At 33.3% G+C, this 14,268-nt stretch overlaps 1 protein-coding gene across 1 annotated transcript in view; it reads right to left on the bottom strand.

Moving 5' to 3' along the window:
• The window catches only part of LOC139515051 (polycystin family receptor for egg jelly-like), a 62,626-nt gene extending 54,414 nt beyond the window's left edge, over positions 1-8,212 (bottom strand). Inside the window, exons 1-3 of the mRNA XM_071304612.1 lie at positions 8,116-8,212; positions 5,626-5,753; positions 3,184-3,878 (exon numbers count right to left, since the gene is read on the bottom strand). Coding sequence (XP_071160713.1) covers positions 3,184-3,878; positions 5,626-5,753; positions 8,116-8,212 — 920 coding nt within the window. The remainder of the gene's footprint in view (positions 1-3,183; positions 3,879-5,625; positions 5,754-8,115) is intronic.
• Positions 8,213-14,268: the final 6,056 nt, after the last annotated feature.

The following is a 14,268-nucleotide window of genomic DNA, read 5'->3' as shown; positions in this document are numbered from 1 at the left end:
GCTCAAACACCTCAAACGAATGGATAACAACTGTCATATTCCTGACTGGTACAGACATTTTCTTACGTAGAAACTGGTGGATTGAACCTGGTGTCATAGCGCTAAACCTCTCACTTATATGACAGTCGTATCGAATTCCACTATATTAACAACGATGTGGGAATAAAACAGACATGATAGCTAAAACAGCCAAATATAGGTACAGCAGTCATCACTGTGTCACAATCTCAAAACAAACACATATTTAACAAAAAAGCACAAAAAGCATCTATCAAATTTAAAAACCACATTTATTGCTTCGCCTGTATGACGACAGAAATTGTAAACGTCACATAGGAAGAAATATAAAATAATTAAGTCTTTCAAAGTATTTTAAAAACATTATAATTTTACATGGGGAATGGTGGTATACAGGGTAAACAAATCGACAGTTATGTTAGAACAAATGTGAAGTTGATACGGAATATTTATCAATAAGGTCTTGGTACCTTCTAATGAAGAAAGAGACGTTCTTTGACATACCCTGGTTAATCAACTTTCTGCTCAGACACTGGTGTCGTTTTACAAAGTCTGAGTAGGAGCTGCAAGCTCTTGAATATCGAACAAGTTAGGAAATGTATATCCCATATGCAGTTGAAGTTGGTATATTGCTACTAATGTGGGGAAATTGATAATTTCAAAATTAGAATCGTCTCGTTTGTCATAGATTCTGGTACTGGGATGACTGTTTATGTCGAAATCGGGGTATAAGTCTAAAATGAAGCGGAGGAAGCCTTGTCTGTTGTTTCTTTAATTTCTAGTTCTTGGGGGATGTATTGATGGAACCCAATCAGAAAAGTTTGGATTGTTAATGGAAAAAACATCATCAATATATATGAAAGTGAAATTAAATAATCTTGGTTCTTTGATCTTCTTGTCTTTGACAAGTGTCTGAAGGAACTCCGATTCATAGGAAAATAAGAAGAGGTCGGCAAGTAGACGCGCACAGTTCGTTTCTATAGGAATAAGTTATCATTTACAGTTAACAATTTAACACTGAAGTAAAATTTTGGAATATATTCTTTATTGGTACCAACATTTATGTTGTCTTTGATAAATTAAATAATAACTATGCATTACTAAATAATTATGTGAACGTACGTTCGGTCCAATATTCTTTTTAAAAACATTGGACTTACACGTGTATATGGAATTGTACAATATTCTTATTGTCTCAGACTGTTTATGACGTCTGTACATTAAATCCGTTGGTTGTGTACAGTAACTGATTGATATATAATTCTGGGTAAACATGATTTGTGTTATTGTAATTGGCCTAAACATAGATCCAGTAACTGCAAATAATCTAATATTGGTACTGTGTGTCTTTTTTGTGTTGTCTTGCTGTTGATTGTTATTTTTTTATTGTACTTCGTACCGATCTGATGAGTCAAGCCCTCATAACAGTTTGGTCTGATGTTGCGCTGTTACACTATTGTCCAAATTAAAGGTTGAGCGCTGAGACACATATTCAAATCTGCCACATTCTTTATGTGTCTGTTTAGTATCAATTAAGATCATGTAATTCAGTGTTGTTGGTTGTTGTCTGTCGTATTTGTTTTAGTTTTTTTTTAACGTAAATGAGGTTGTTGGTTAATTAATTTGATTTTTTTCAGATTTCGTCATGTCGGGCCTTCCATAGTTTACTACGTGTATATGTTATTGGTTTTGCTCATTGTCGAAGAGCAAACGGTGACATACAATTGCTAAAATACACGTTCTTTGGTCTCTGTTGGATGATTGTCGAATTGGTAATCATACCTCATCTTTTTCTTTTTTTATGTATAAAATTATTTTCATAACAATCCATTACAAATTACGAAGACATGTGTACCTGCAGACAACATAACAACTGAAAGCGAAATTGAATAGTCAATTGCAAAGTTCATATGTATCGAACAGTAAAATAATAAAAAATACCAAACTCCAAAGGAAAATTCGATACGGAAATCGACTAAGTCCCTTATAACATGTCGAAATCAAAAGCTCAAGCATATCAAACGAACGGAAAGACGGCGTGCACAAGTTGACGGCAATTGTTAACTCAATTGTTAAAGTAGCTGCATGCAACCGTGTTTAACTCATGGATTTTAACTGGGCAGTTCTTTTATACGAAAATGATTAATGTTAGCCATTAAAATCCACATAATTAAAAAGGTTATCAAAATTAAATCTATAAAGTATGAAACGAACATGGAGAAAACGGCAAACATATGTGAAACTTGTAACAATAAATAAGCATAAAATAGATTTTTTGACCTGAAATTTATACAAATTAAACGTTTTTTCTGCATTTTCGTACAATTCAATTTTTCGAATTCGGATTATGACGTCATACGAACTTAAAAAAAAACCAACCAAAAACGGGCCTTGGTTGACGCGTTTGGAATGTAGTTCGTTATTTGTTAGAAGTACTAATTTGAAAGGATTAATATTAGAAAATGGATAAAAAAAAATATGTACTTGCTATGTTCATATTTTGAAGTCTGCAAATTATGAATGATTCGATAGTCCAGACTGAACATCTGTTTTTTTAAATGTCCAGCTATTATGTTACAATTAAAAGAAATGACGTGTTAACGCTATTTTTTTAATAGGGTCCACGGCATAGTCGCTTGTTATTTCCGTTACACTGCTCTCTAAGTATTTTTTTTTTAGATTTCCAGAATGTGCATTTGCTGTGCTTTGTTGTTTGAAAGAAAAGAAACATGTTGAACGTTTATGTTTAAAATTATGATATAAACTAAGTGTCCAGTATTTTTGTCACGCTTACGTTTTCTGGGGGGTAATGCGGACGTCGTAAATGATTTTTAGTAATTTTAACACGTTACGTTTGTGGACTCAGCTTTATACACGCCGTCAAAACAACTGTCATATTCGAATTCGTGACTTTGTACAGACATTATCTTATAAAGACAACGGTGGCTTAAACCAGGTTTTATAGCAAGCTAAACCTCTCACTTGTATGCCATTCTCATAGAATTCCATTATTTGACAAAATGTGTAAGCCAAACAAACAGACATAATAGGTAAAAATATTATAAATTAGAGTAAGCAGTCAACCCTGTGTTATAATCTTAATCCCTATTTAAAGAAAAATGGCATATAGACCTTCTTATATAACTTTTAACGTTTATTACTTACAGTATGTTAATCATCGGGGCGTCCCCAGTTCTCACTTTTAACGCTTGAAGAGCAGTTGCTGATCTAATAGTGTCTGCACTTCCTGATAATTCTTCATCCGTTATGTTTGTTACTTTTTGGGTTTTAACATGTAATAAATACCACGTATCTATACTAAGGTTTTCAGATGGGATTGTCCACTTTGCACCCCATGAAGATTCATTGCAACTTGTTCCAAGGGTTATGATGTCTGGAGCTCCCGGTAACCCAAATTTCCCAAGAACTGCGTCCACTTGTGACTGGTTTAGACCTTTGCGACACAACCATTCATAATTAAAAGGTACAATTTTGTATTTTTGTACTTTATCATATGTTACAGAACTAGCATCTATAACCACATCGTTATCTTTGCTAATATATCTAACTGAGCCTCCTTGAATACTTGTAATAATTGGCGGTAATCTATATTCAACGTAAATTTCGTCTTCCAAAAATTGGCCAAAATCAATCAGATAAACAGACAATCGAAGCAAATAGTTTCCCTCTGATATTGACTCTTTTGTAAAGATGATTGCCGCAGATTTTGGTTGATTTGCTGGATTAACAAGATATTTGTCTTTAACATATGTACCATTTTGGAGTTTTCGCCATAAATGCCAGTTGTAGTCTCTATGACTGTTTCGACAGATCAGTGCTACAACACCTTGGCTTGTTATCTAAAAGCACAAAAAGCCCAACCCAAACTAATTAAAATATGCAATACGGTGTGTCATATAATAATAATATGCTTCAAATTGATAAAAAAAAAACAGCGATTTTTTTTCTTCGAAAATGCAATAGTCGGAGGGCTATTTGTTTATTTCTTATTTAACCATCCATCCATTGAGTTAACGATTTTAACTTTATTTGCAGCCATCCCCTAACAGGGAAATCTTTAAATCAAACAAGAGCTACATGATTTTTTTTATTATATTGCCTTATGTAAGATAACATACAATACTTTAAAACAAGCATATTTAAAGGATTCTAATCGGGGTTATACTTAATTGCTATGCTATTTCATTATAATAACATTTATTTATATGTATGTTTCAGAAGAATCCGTTATTTTGAGTGGATAACAACGCTTGTGCGTCTTACTAAAGTTCACCTTCGTATCCAAATGAAATTTAGCATTCTTGACAAATGCTATAAAAAAAAATGGGCACAGGTTATTGAAAGAAATAAATGATTAAAATCGATTTTTCATTATCATAGCGAAAAATTGTAATTATAAGTGTTGAATGCTTCTTTGAGTAATTTCTTAGGTTGTAAAAGCGTTGACCGTGCGAACATAATTTACTTCGGTTGAAAGATTGCAACTCTATATGTGTATAGCTTTGCTGACATGTCATTTCAATACAATTTACAAAACAAAATTATGTGTCCATAGGAAACCAATGTTATGTTCTGCTCGCACAACATTCGTATCACATTTCCATATTTGATGAACCATGAAATCTGGGTCGAAACACTGTTTTCGCATATATATTAAACAGTTCACTTCATAAGTGAACATGAATTTAGGTATCAAGTTGACCACAAGCTATCCTCAACAAAAACTTTAACTTACCGTTAACCAAAGATTTAACCTAATAAGATAGAGTTAAAGGGCTACAAACAGACGGACGGGTGTACAGACCGGAAAATATAAGGCCCCTTCAGTATCAAAAGCGGACAATATTTAGTGTCACATGCAATCAATGAAATTTCTAATGTAATGCATAAACGTACATATTGGGAAATTACTTCGTAATTCTGTAAGCAAAATTCAATAAGGTTTAAGAAACTTTCGGAATTTAAGCCCTTGACTGCGTGAAATAATTCATGGGTGAACAGTCACACCATTTTTTAATAATAGTCAAAAACTATAATGCGTTCATTAATTCTAGTTTGCACGATGGGCAGGTGAGTGGGTGGATGGTGTATCGGTTAATACCAGCTGTTTCAATAACTTGGTGTTGGAGGCAATGGATTACCGAGGTCAAGTCTGATTTTAATGGCTTGATAACAATTGAGAGATGATTAATGATCATTGATTATTTAAACATTAGAGAAAATGTTTTCAACGATAAATCATGTATTATATATGAATGAAATATTTAGATTTGAAAAATTGTATTATTTGCAGGTTATCGCTTTTTGAGACAGATATTACATTCAAAGAATTTATACATGTGGCATGTTTTTGTTTCACTTGCACTCCCTTTTTTGGTGGTGGTTTTTTTTGGGGGGGGACTAATAACTTTATAATATTTTTTCTCTTCCACAATCAAAAGTCAAATTGAAATCCAAACAGGTAGTACCTTTCTGCAGACCTGGACTTTATTTGGTTGGTAAGTCATAGCGTATAGTTTAGACGAAAAATATATTAACCTTAATCTGATCTTAACTAAATGCGAAGTAAAGGTAATTTATACATACCGTATTATCATTAGTTATCAGCATGCGTAATGGACTGTTTTCATCTTTATAACTAGTACTGAATAATGTTTTGATTTCAAAACAGTCAGGTTTCATATAAACGGACGTAGTATATCCAAAATCGGTACCTACAACATAGAAGAATATGCTACAATCATATTGTTTCAAAGAAGTTTGGATGTAACAACTAATATGAAGAAGAATTTTGTTGTTATCTTTTTTGGTTACGGAGGAGACAAGTAAAACATGTCTTCGGCTTAACAAGATAAGTTTTAAAAGTACAATAACTGTTCGATATAATATCCAAAATATCTAAGCGACATCTTGCGACACATTCTTATACCGCAAGACAAGGGTTAGGCGGAAGAAGAAAGAAATAATAGTAATAATCAGAACACAACTAATAGGTCTTTCCACAGAAAAGTGGAAAGACCTAAAAAGTTAATGAAATAATAACGCTAGTTGACATGAACACTTATTATGATCGTTGAGAATCTTAATATTGCCTTAACAATAGAACGTGATTAAGACTGTCAGCTGATTTTTACAGAGATATCTCCCTGTAGTGTCATGTACCACCTGAAAAGGGAAATCTCTTACATTTATGTGAAATCTTAAACGTAATTTTATTGAAGATCCAAAATGATTTAACCTACCAAATTCAGTTGTTTTATGCCAATGAATCTTTAATTGAGACAATTAATTTTTTTCTAAATTCCGTCAAAGTACAGTACCTATTTGGGGATGGGTACATACTCACACATAGTTAAACGAATATAACAGTGTACCGTATCGCAATGCACGATATGAAATGATCCAAGCTTGCATGTCTGCATCAATTATAAATTGCAAAATAGGATAATATAACTTTTCGCCGAGATTTTTCTTGTGAAAATGCCTACACTAACAAAAAAATAACTGCATTTTTCTTAAAACAAGTATTGATTCACGCAAATCAAGTAAAAAAAGAAGTACAAATTCTTGTCAAAAAATGAGTAGTTAGCTAGTAATTAAAAGAAAGTAATTTTTCAATGTATCTTAAGGAATATGTTTCTGTTAAGGTTAGATAAGACATTTGTATCCCATGAGTTGACTGATCATTTTTATCAATTATATCCAAAGAAATCACTACACCGGTTGTCGTTTGACATTGGACATCTTGAACAAGGTTGACAAGATAAAGAGGAATGCTGAAAAAAACAATAGAATGTCCAACAACTCCTTCAACCTTGATAGTACTTGATATATCAGCAGGAATACTATCTACAAATACAGATACATAAGGTTAAAATATTCCTACTCCGTGAAATATTATCTGATTAAAGAACAGAGTGCCAGTGTCACCAAACGTTGCACATATTTTATCTTTCCTGGTCACATATTTGATCGGTACTTATTTTGGAATTTGTTTAACATTGCTTAAAAATGAACATGATATATTGTATAAAAAAACTGATGAGTTAGATTGCTGACAATTTAAGTACATTGTGTATAAAAATAATATAACATCTTTACACGTTTAAAACACATGTCTTGTGTCTATCTCTTCATTGCCTTACGTAAAAAGGTATTACTACGACTTTTGAAGTTACATTTTCATATAGCGGATTTTGACGTGTGGTCTATGGCGCTTGACAAGAAGCTAAGCGATTGGCGCTGTAGTGTTTGAAAGGTGGAAGTTCAAATTGCGTTGAGAAACAAAAATGTGTAAGCATACAAGTCTTATTCTACCACTGTTGGATTTAATTTTCTGACTTATATCATTATTTTCATACACATATACGGACGTACATATCATTGTCTAGCGTAATACTTTTAACAGGAAAGAGATGCCGAAATTTGTTGGAGGTGATAGAGTTTTCGAAACACAACTATGATCTGAAAATATTCAGAAGGCGTTTTTTCGGTGTTTAAGTTCATTATAAAATTGCATATATTACTTCTTGTAAGTTTAGGCTCCAGTCAAACTAGACCACCATCGTGCCACGCTCACTGCGTTCTTAAATTAATTCAGATTGTGGTGAGGTCGCGGTATGAGCGGCATAAACAAGTTAATTTTCGTTGTTTTCACGATTATACTACGTCCTCGTTACGCTTCTATCATGATCCTGCTTCAATTATTCTAAGTTCTCATCACGCTTTAACATGATCCTACTCCGCTCATCAGGTTCTCACTACGACCATACCACGAGTATTTCGATTGCAACACGATATTGCCACTCTTCTATTGCGTTATAGCACGTTCTTTCCACGATTGTACTACGTTCATACAACGATCTTACTACGTTCTCAGCAATAACGAAATCAGCGTGTTCCATATCAATACTATTCCATTCCTTCTTTTCTGATTAATACGTAGATTTCACGGAAACAGCACAGTCATGCCACCAAATCAGCCATAACATGTGGGCGTGGTGGGAGGGACAGATATAAGGGCAGAGGAAGCTCTGAGAGTACCGAATCCTGATTCACCAGAGAAGTCGAACCTACCAGTCCAACCTGGATCACAACCTACTGCTGGTCCATCAAGCTCAAATAAGGATGTTTCAATGAACGATAGCAGGGAGGACACAGATATATTAAGCATGGCTGAGTCGTGAGAGAAAAAGGACAAGAGGTCCAAATTACACACAGACAAACACAACTTGGTGAGATTTTGTATATTTTATGTGAAAATGATAATGAGCATGATGGTCGTTGTATGAACGTAAACAGGCCGTAAGAAGAGCGTGACGAGGACGTAATGGGTGTGCTAGAATCGTATTATGGACTTGAACAGCGTGGTGTAAACGTGGTATAGTCGTAGTGGAAGCGTAGTTGGGTCGTGGTGAGAAGTGATGGCCGTAGTGAACTCGAGGTCGTAATAACGTCGCTGTGAGGTCGTAGCACAACCTCTCCGAAAAGAATCACGTTTTTGCTACGCTCTCGCTACGATGGTACAGCGACTTTTGCGCTCTAACCAAGACCTTACTGTGCACTCAATACGCTTCTACTACGACTTGATTTCGACCGCTTCAAGCTTGTTTTGAACATGTTCAAAGTTGGTCACGCTCATCACGATCTTGAAGACCTCACCACGATCGTGATACGAACTAACTGCGATCTATGCGATCGCACTACGATCGTCAAAATTTGCATTTTTTCACAGATCAGTTAGTCAGATCGTGGCATAGTGCGACTGTGGTATAATTATATTAAACATGTTATAAATACTTTGGAATCAAGTAGTTTAAGAAGTTATGAAATCTTAAAATGATAGAAACATAAAACTAAAGAAATCAAAACAAGGCTAATGGTGTTTACTACATGCCTGAATCTTTACTTATACTTAAATATGTGAACGTAAACCAAAAAAATATTTAATCGACCCCTACCGCCAGTTTGGATAGCCAGACGCCAATATTGACCATACCTACCCCGGATATTTTCACCCTAGGGACCAAACTGAGCATATCATTGGCCTATACAAGGTGTCATTTTCACCGTAAAGGCCTTGGCTAACTTTAAGATATGTGTTCCAACATAAAGGCAAATATCCATAGAGTGAAAATCTCCCCCCAGCACCGCCCAGGCATGCCATTGGGTTATATTATAGCTCAAAATAATGCTAAGGGTGTTTACTACATGCCTGAATATTTACTTATACTAAAATATGTGAAAGTAAGCCAAAAAAATATTTAATCGACCCCTACCCCAAGTTGGATAGCCAGACGCCAATATTGACCATACAAACCCCGGATCTTTTCACCCAAGGGACCAAACTGAGCATATTATTGGTCTATACAAGGTGTAATTTTCATCTTAAAGGCCTTGGCTAATTTTAAGATGCGTTTTCCAACATAAATAGGTTTCTTATGAAGCGGAAAACACGATAAACCATCATAAAAGCCTAGAAAACCAACTTAAAGGCAAATATTCATAAGAGTGAAAATCTTCCCCCAGCACCGCCCAGGCATGCCATTGGGTTATATTATAGCTCAAAATAATGTTAAGGGTGTTTACTACATGCCTGAATCTTTACTTATACTAAAATATGTGAAAGTAAGCCAAACAAATATTTAATCGACCCCTACCCCCAAGTTGGATAGCCAGACGCCAATATTGACCATACCAACCCCGGATCTTTTCACCCAAGGGACCAAACTGAGCATATTATTGGTCTATACAAGGTATAATTTTCATAGTAAAGGCCTTGGCTAATTTTAAGATGTGTTTTCCAACATAAATAGGTGTCTCATGAAGCGGAAAACACGATAAACCATCATAAAAACCTAGAAAACCAACATAAAGGCAAATATCCATAAGAGTAAAAATCTTCCCCCAGCACCGCCCAGGCATGCCATTGGGTTATATTATAGCTCAAAATAATGTTGAGGTTGTTTACTACATGCCTGAATCTTTACTTATACAAAATATGTGATCGTTAGCCAAAAAAATATGTAATCGACCCCTACCGCCAATTTGGATAGCCAGACGCCAATATTGACCATACCTACCCAGAGTAGGTTATAACAACTGATTGATGGGTTTTTGATTTTATGGTAGTATATTGATTACCCTTAATGTAAAATATCCTTATTCCGATATATATCACATTGTTAAAGAAATATGAAGCTTTTTATGTGTCCTTTTTTTCTTATTACTCATTTAGTCCGGAATTTTCCGGATTGTATATTTTTGTAAACTTTTGATATTACATTTCTGCAATTTTTATTCATTTATTGAGGGGAAACTGATTGTTTCTTAACAAACAATACATAATCTATCATAGACACTTGCAGAAATACATTTATCACAGCTAAATAGACAACAAAATGTATTTGTATATGACCATAGGTAAGCAATATCAAAATCCCAAAATATCAAAATATGAGACTAATTTGTTTTACCTTAAAAATCGAGTAGGTTATAACAACTGATTGATGGGTTTTGGATTTTATGGTGATATTTTGATTACCCGTAATGTAAAATATCCTTATTCCGATATATATCACATTGTTAAAAAAATTAGAAGCTTTTCATGTGTCCTTTTTTTCTAATTTCTCATTTAGTCCGGAATGTATTATTAACAAACAATACATAATACATGTATATCATAAACGCTTGAATAAATACAGTTATAACAGCTAAATAGACAAAACATTAGTATTTGTATATGATCGTTGGTAAGCAATATCAAAATACCAAAATATCAAAATATGACACTAACTTATTTACCTTAAAAATCGAGTGGGTTGGTGAAATAAATCAATGGGTTCTATTTCAGTCATTCAAATATATCCATATGTTAATGTTTAGCCTTGAATGGCCTGTTTATTATGCACAGTAAACAAAAATAAAGCATATTTTTAAACGACGTGTATATCCGGCGAGCGGGAATCCAATTCTGAATAGGGTTCATAAAATGTTATCCTTTTTTTTCAAATACCAAAGAATGAACAGTGATCGGCGAATGATTAATGGAAAGCAACATATTCAGAGTTTACAAAAATGTAAAAATGGTTAGTCTAAGTGATAAGTTATTGAAATAATGACGATTTCATTTTTTTAGGTCCGGACCCGGTCGGAGGGAATCCAGATTTACTCGGTCAGCGGGAGGATATAGTACTTCCGTTCTAAAAATATGGAGCATGTTCTTCACGTCGGAGAAGACTGAAGAGAGAATAACTCATATTAATCGAACATGAATACTGTAATGCAGATCGAAATTATGGATAACGATCTTCATTTTTGTAGCTTTTGGAACAACAAAACAATGACTCCCCCCCCCCCCCCCTTGTTTAGGCTGAAATATACTTGTAACCATAGGCATAGCTCATGGTACTTCTATCATGTAATTGATTTGAAAATGTGTGGACCTTAAAGTTCAGGTGTGTATACATCATCTGCCTAGGGGTCCGATCATTTGGGTTTCTGGAAGAAAAGGTGATGAAAGTAGGAGGTTTATATAATATATGCAAACAGAATTTTCTTGTTGTAAAGCTGGAATATTCGAATGCGAATTCGGGTGATTATGCCCGGATTCCAGTTGTCACATTTTTAGATAAGCATGCACATAAAATTTAGAACATTTCCCGTCTATAAATTATTTTTAAAAATTAATCATTTCACAAAAGTACCTTTCTTACTGATGGTCTGGATGTAGGGTCTTTAATTTCTTTCTGATCTAATTCTTTATACCATTTATCTCTATCTATTTTTTGTTTTTTTCCATTTTCTGTGATTCTTATAATTTAACACCCCATTATTCTTCATTGTTATGTCTATTTCATCTATTTACAAAATTAATGTATTGTGCACATTATTCTCTGTTCTTTAACATTGTTCTGACCCTCCTACAATGTATTTGATCCTACAGAACCTTCATGAGAGAAAAAAAAACCGTTTACTACATGTACCTAACAGGAAAACCAATCTTGTCATAAAATGATTTTTTTTTAATTTTAAAAGCTTATTAGGCCTCTGTTCATAATGTTGTTGTTAACTGATCAGCAATTGGCTCAAGAACAGTTATTTTGTATTGCATTTCTTGAACATGTGAAAGACATTAAATGAAAACTTTAAAAACATTGCACCTGCGCTAAGTGGGTGTTATATTCTCTAGACAGCTTCAGACATACTAATGCTTGACATGTTTTGGCTGGTCCATTCATGACCGACCAAAAGTTTTTTACAGTGTAATTTCAACCACTTTCAAATACTTCCTCTTTAAGGCATATTTTTTTTTAAAGGTGTATGAAAAAAAATTGCAAGATATGTAATAATCACACTTGAGTCCATATAAATTTGTAATCAAAAGAAAAATCAAAGGATAATAGGAAAGTAGGAATTAACTGTTCTTAACCAACTTTGTGTGACCAGAGCTTACTAAATCAAAAGCCTGTGGACCAAGTTTCTTGGCAATAAGATATATATTATAGACGAAATGACTACTTTTATATTCAACTTTGGGTGTTCAATTTCAACGTTAAATTTGAAAAAATTCAACTATCAACATTTGGGGCTTTTAACATTTAAATATTGCCAAAACATTTTTTTTAAATGCCCTAATATTAAATGTGTCATGTTTTAAAAAAAAATAAGTATTTATTAGAATACAAGTTTGATGTATCGGACAAGTTAAAATTACAAAAATGTATGAGTATGTGCCTTTTAAGGTTTATTGAATTAAAAGGGGGGATTGGGGCTTGTATAAAGATGTTATATTTTCCAGCAATTGAACTTAAATAGAAAGGAAATTAAAATAGCATAGTATATTTCAAAAGAGTAAGCTTTAAATTTGTACCTGGCTTTGCTGGTGATTTGCATTAGATTCACCAAAAAGTCAGAGTACTTTGCATTTTGTAATTAAAAAGATGGTCATAATACCTATTCTGAAGAAGGACTTCGATAAATAAAAGCAAAAAAAGTGCATAAAACAGTATCTTTTCTAATAATTAAGCCAATCTTTCACTTCACGTGTTTGTAAAGTATTTCAACTTGAGAAATCACAACTATGAAAATTTTAATAGAGGAACAAGATTTAAAGAATTTACATAGGGTACGTTAATAAAACATGAAAGAAACACTTGTCTTGCATATTTTGTCTCGTGTATTATAACGGTACTTGATATTTCAAGATTATCGTTATCTATTACAGATTTAATAAGAAAACAAGGATAAAATTTCCTTTTAAGGTAGATGGGGTGTCTAAATTATAATCCATAGAATTTTTTGATAATTTGCCAAAATGTAGTTTATAACCTGCTTGTTTCAAAACATTAATTAAAAGAATGGGTCACCGGACTTATTTTCACACTACAGGTTGTGCAAAATTATCAGATTTAGTATAGAATATGCATGGAAAACCCAATTTCCCTCATTAAAGCGAAAACTACACCATAGAATTTTTAGATAAAATATGAGAAGGTGGCTGCAATACTATTCTTTCAGATAAGAAAAAGAAAAATGGGGGTCACCGAACTCGTTTTTTTGCTACATAATAAAATGGGTAAATTCCTAACACAATCTATTGTAAAAATAACACAATCTGAATTATCTGCCCTTTGCATTTGAGTTATCTCCCCTTATTTGGCAAAATTGAATCAAACAAAAGTATTCGGTTTACGGAAAAATACAACCATAAATATGATAAAACATTGCATTTTCTATATTATAATGAAAAATCTTACACATGAATTACCTACTTATCTCAAAATTTACACATTGTATTAAAGATATAGACCTTGTTTTCTGGTATTTCAAAATCCGAGATGGAGAAAGACACCCTATCTACCTTAAGGCGCTTATTTTTAGAAGGAATCATCTAAAGATTTCGGTCGTTAAATATTTGTAGACCTTTTTTTGCTGATTTTTTTTTCTATTGATTTTTTTGTTGTTCTTAAATGATGTTAGCCGAAAATACAAGACAACGGTAAAATTAGTTATTAATGTCAACTGTCATTTAAGCCATGTTACTTAAAATTAATATTCAAATTGTCTTTTTATCTGTTACAGTTTTTGGATTATATATTCAGATATATCACATAACAATAACTACTTAAAGGGGTTGACAATGTGCACCCTTCCCTATTGAAACAGATCCTTAAAAACATGTCCGTCTTTTCATTTTTTATTTCTTAGGCGACCTCATCCCAAAGTATT

The sequence above is a fragment of the Mytilus edulis genome, chromosome 3 (genome assembly GCF_963676685.1).
Source record: "Mytilus edulis chromosome 3, xbMytEdul2.2, whole genome shotgun sequence".
Classification (NCBI taxonomy): domain Eukaryota; kingdom Metazoa; phylum Mollusca; class Bivalvia; order Mytilida; family Mytilidae; genus Mytilus; species Mytilus edulis.
Note: the sequence above shows the minus strand (reverse complement) of the source record. Positions and strands in the feature narration are given on the sequence as shown.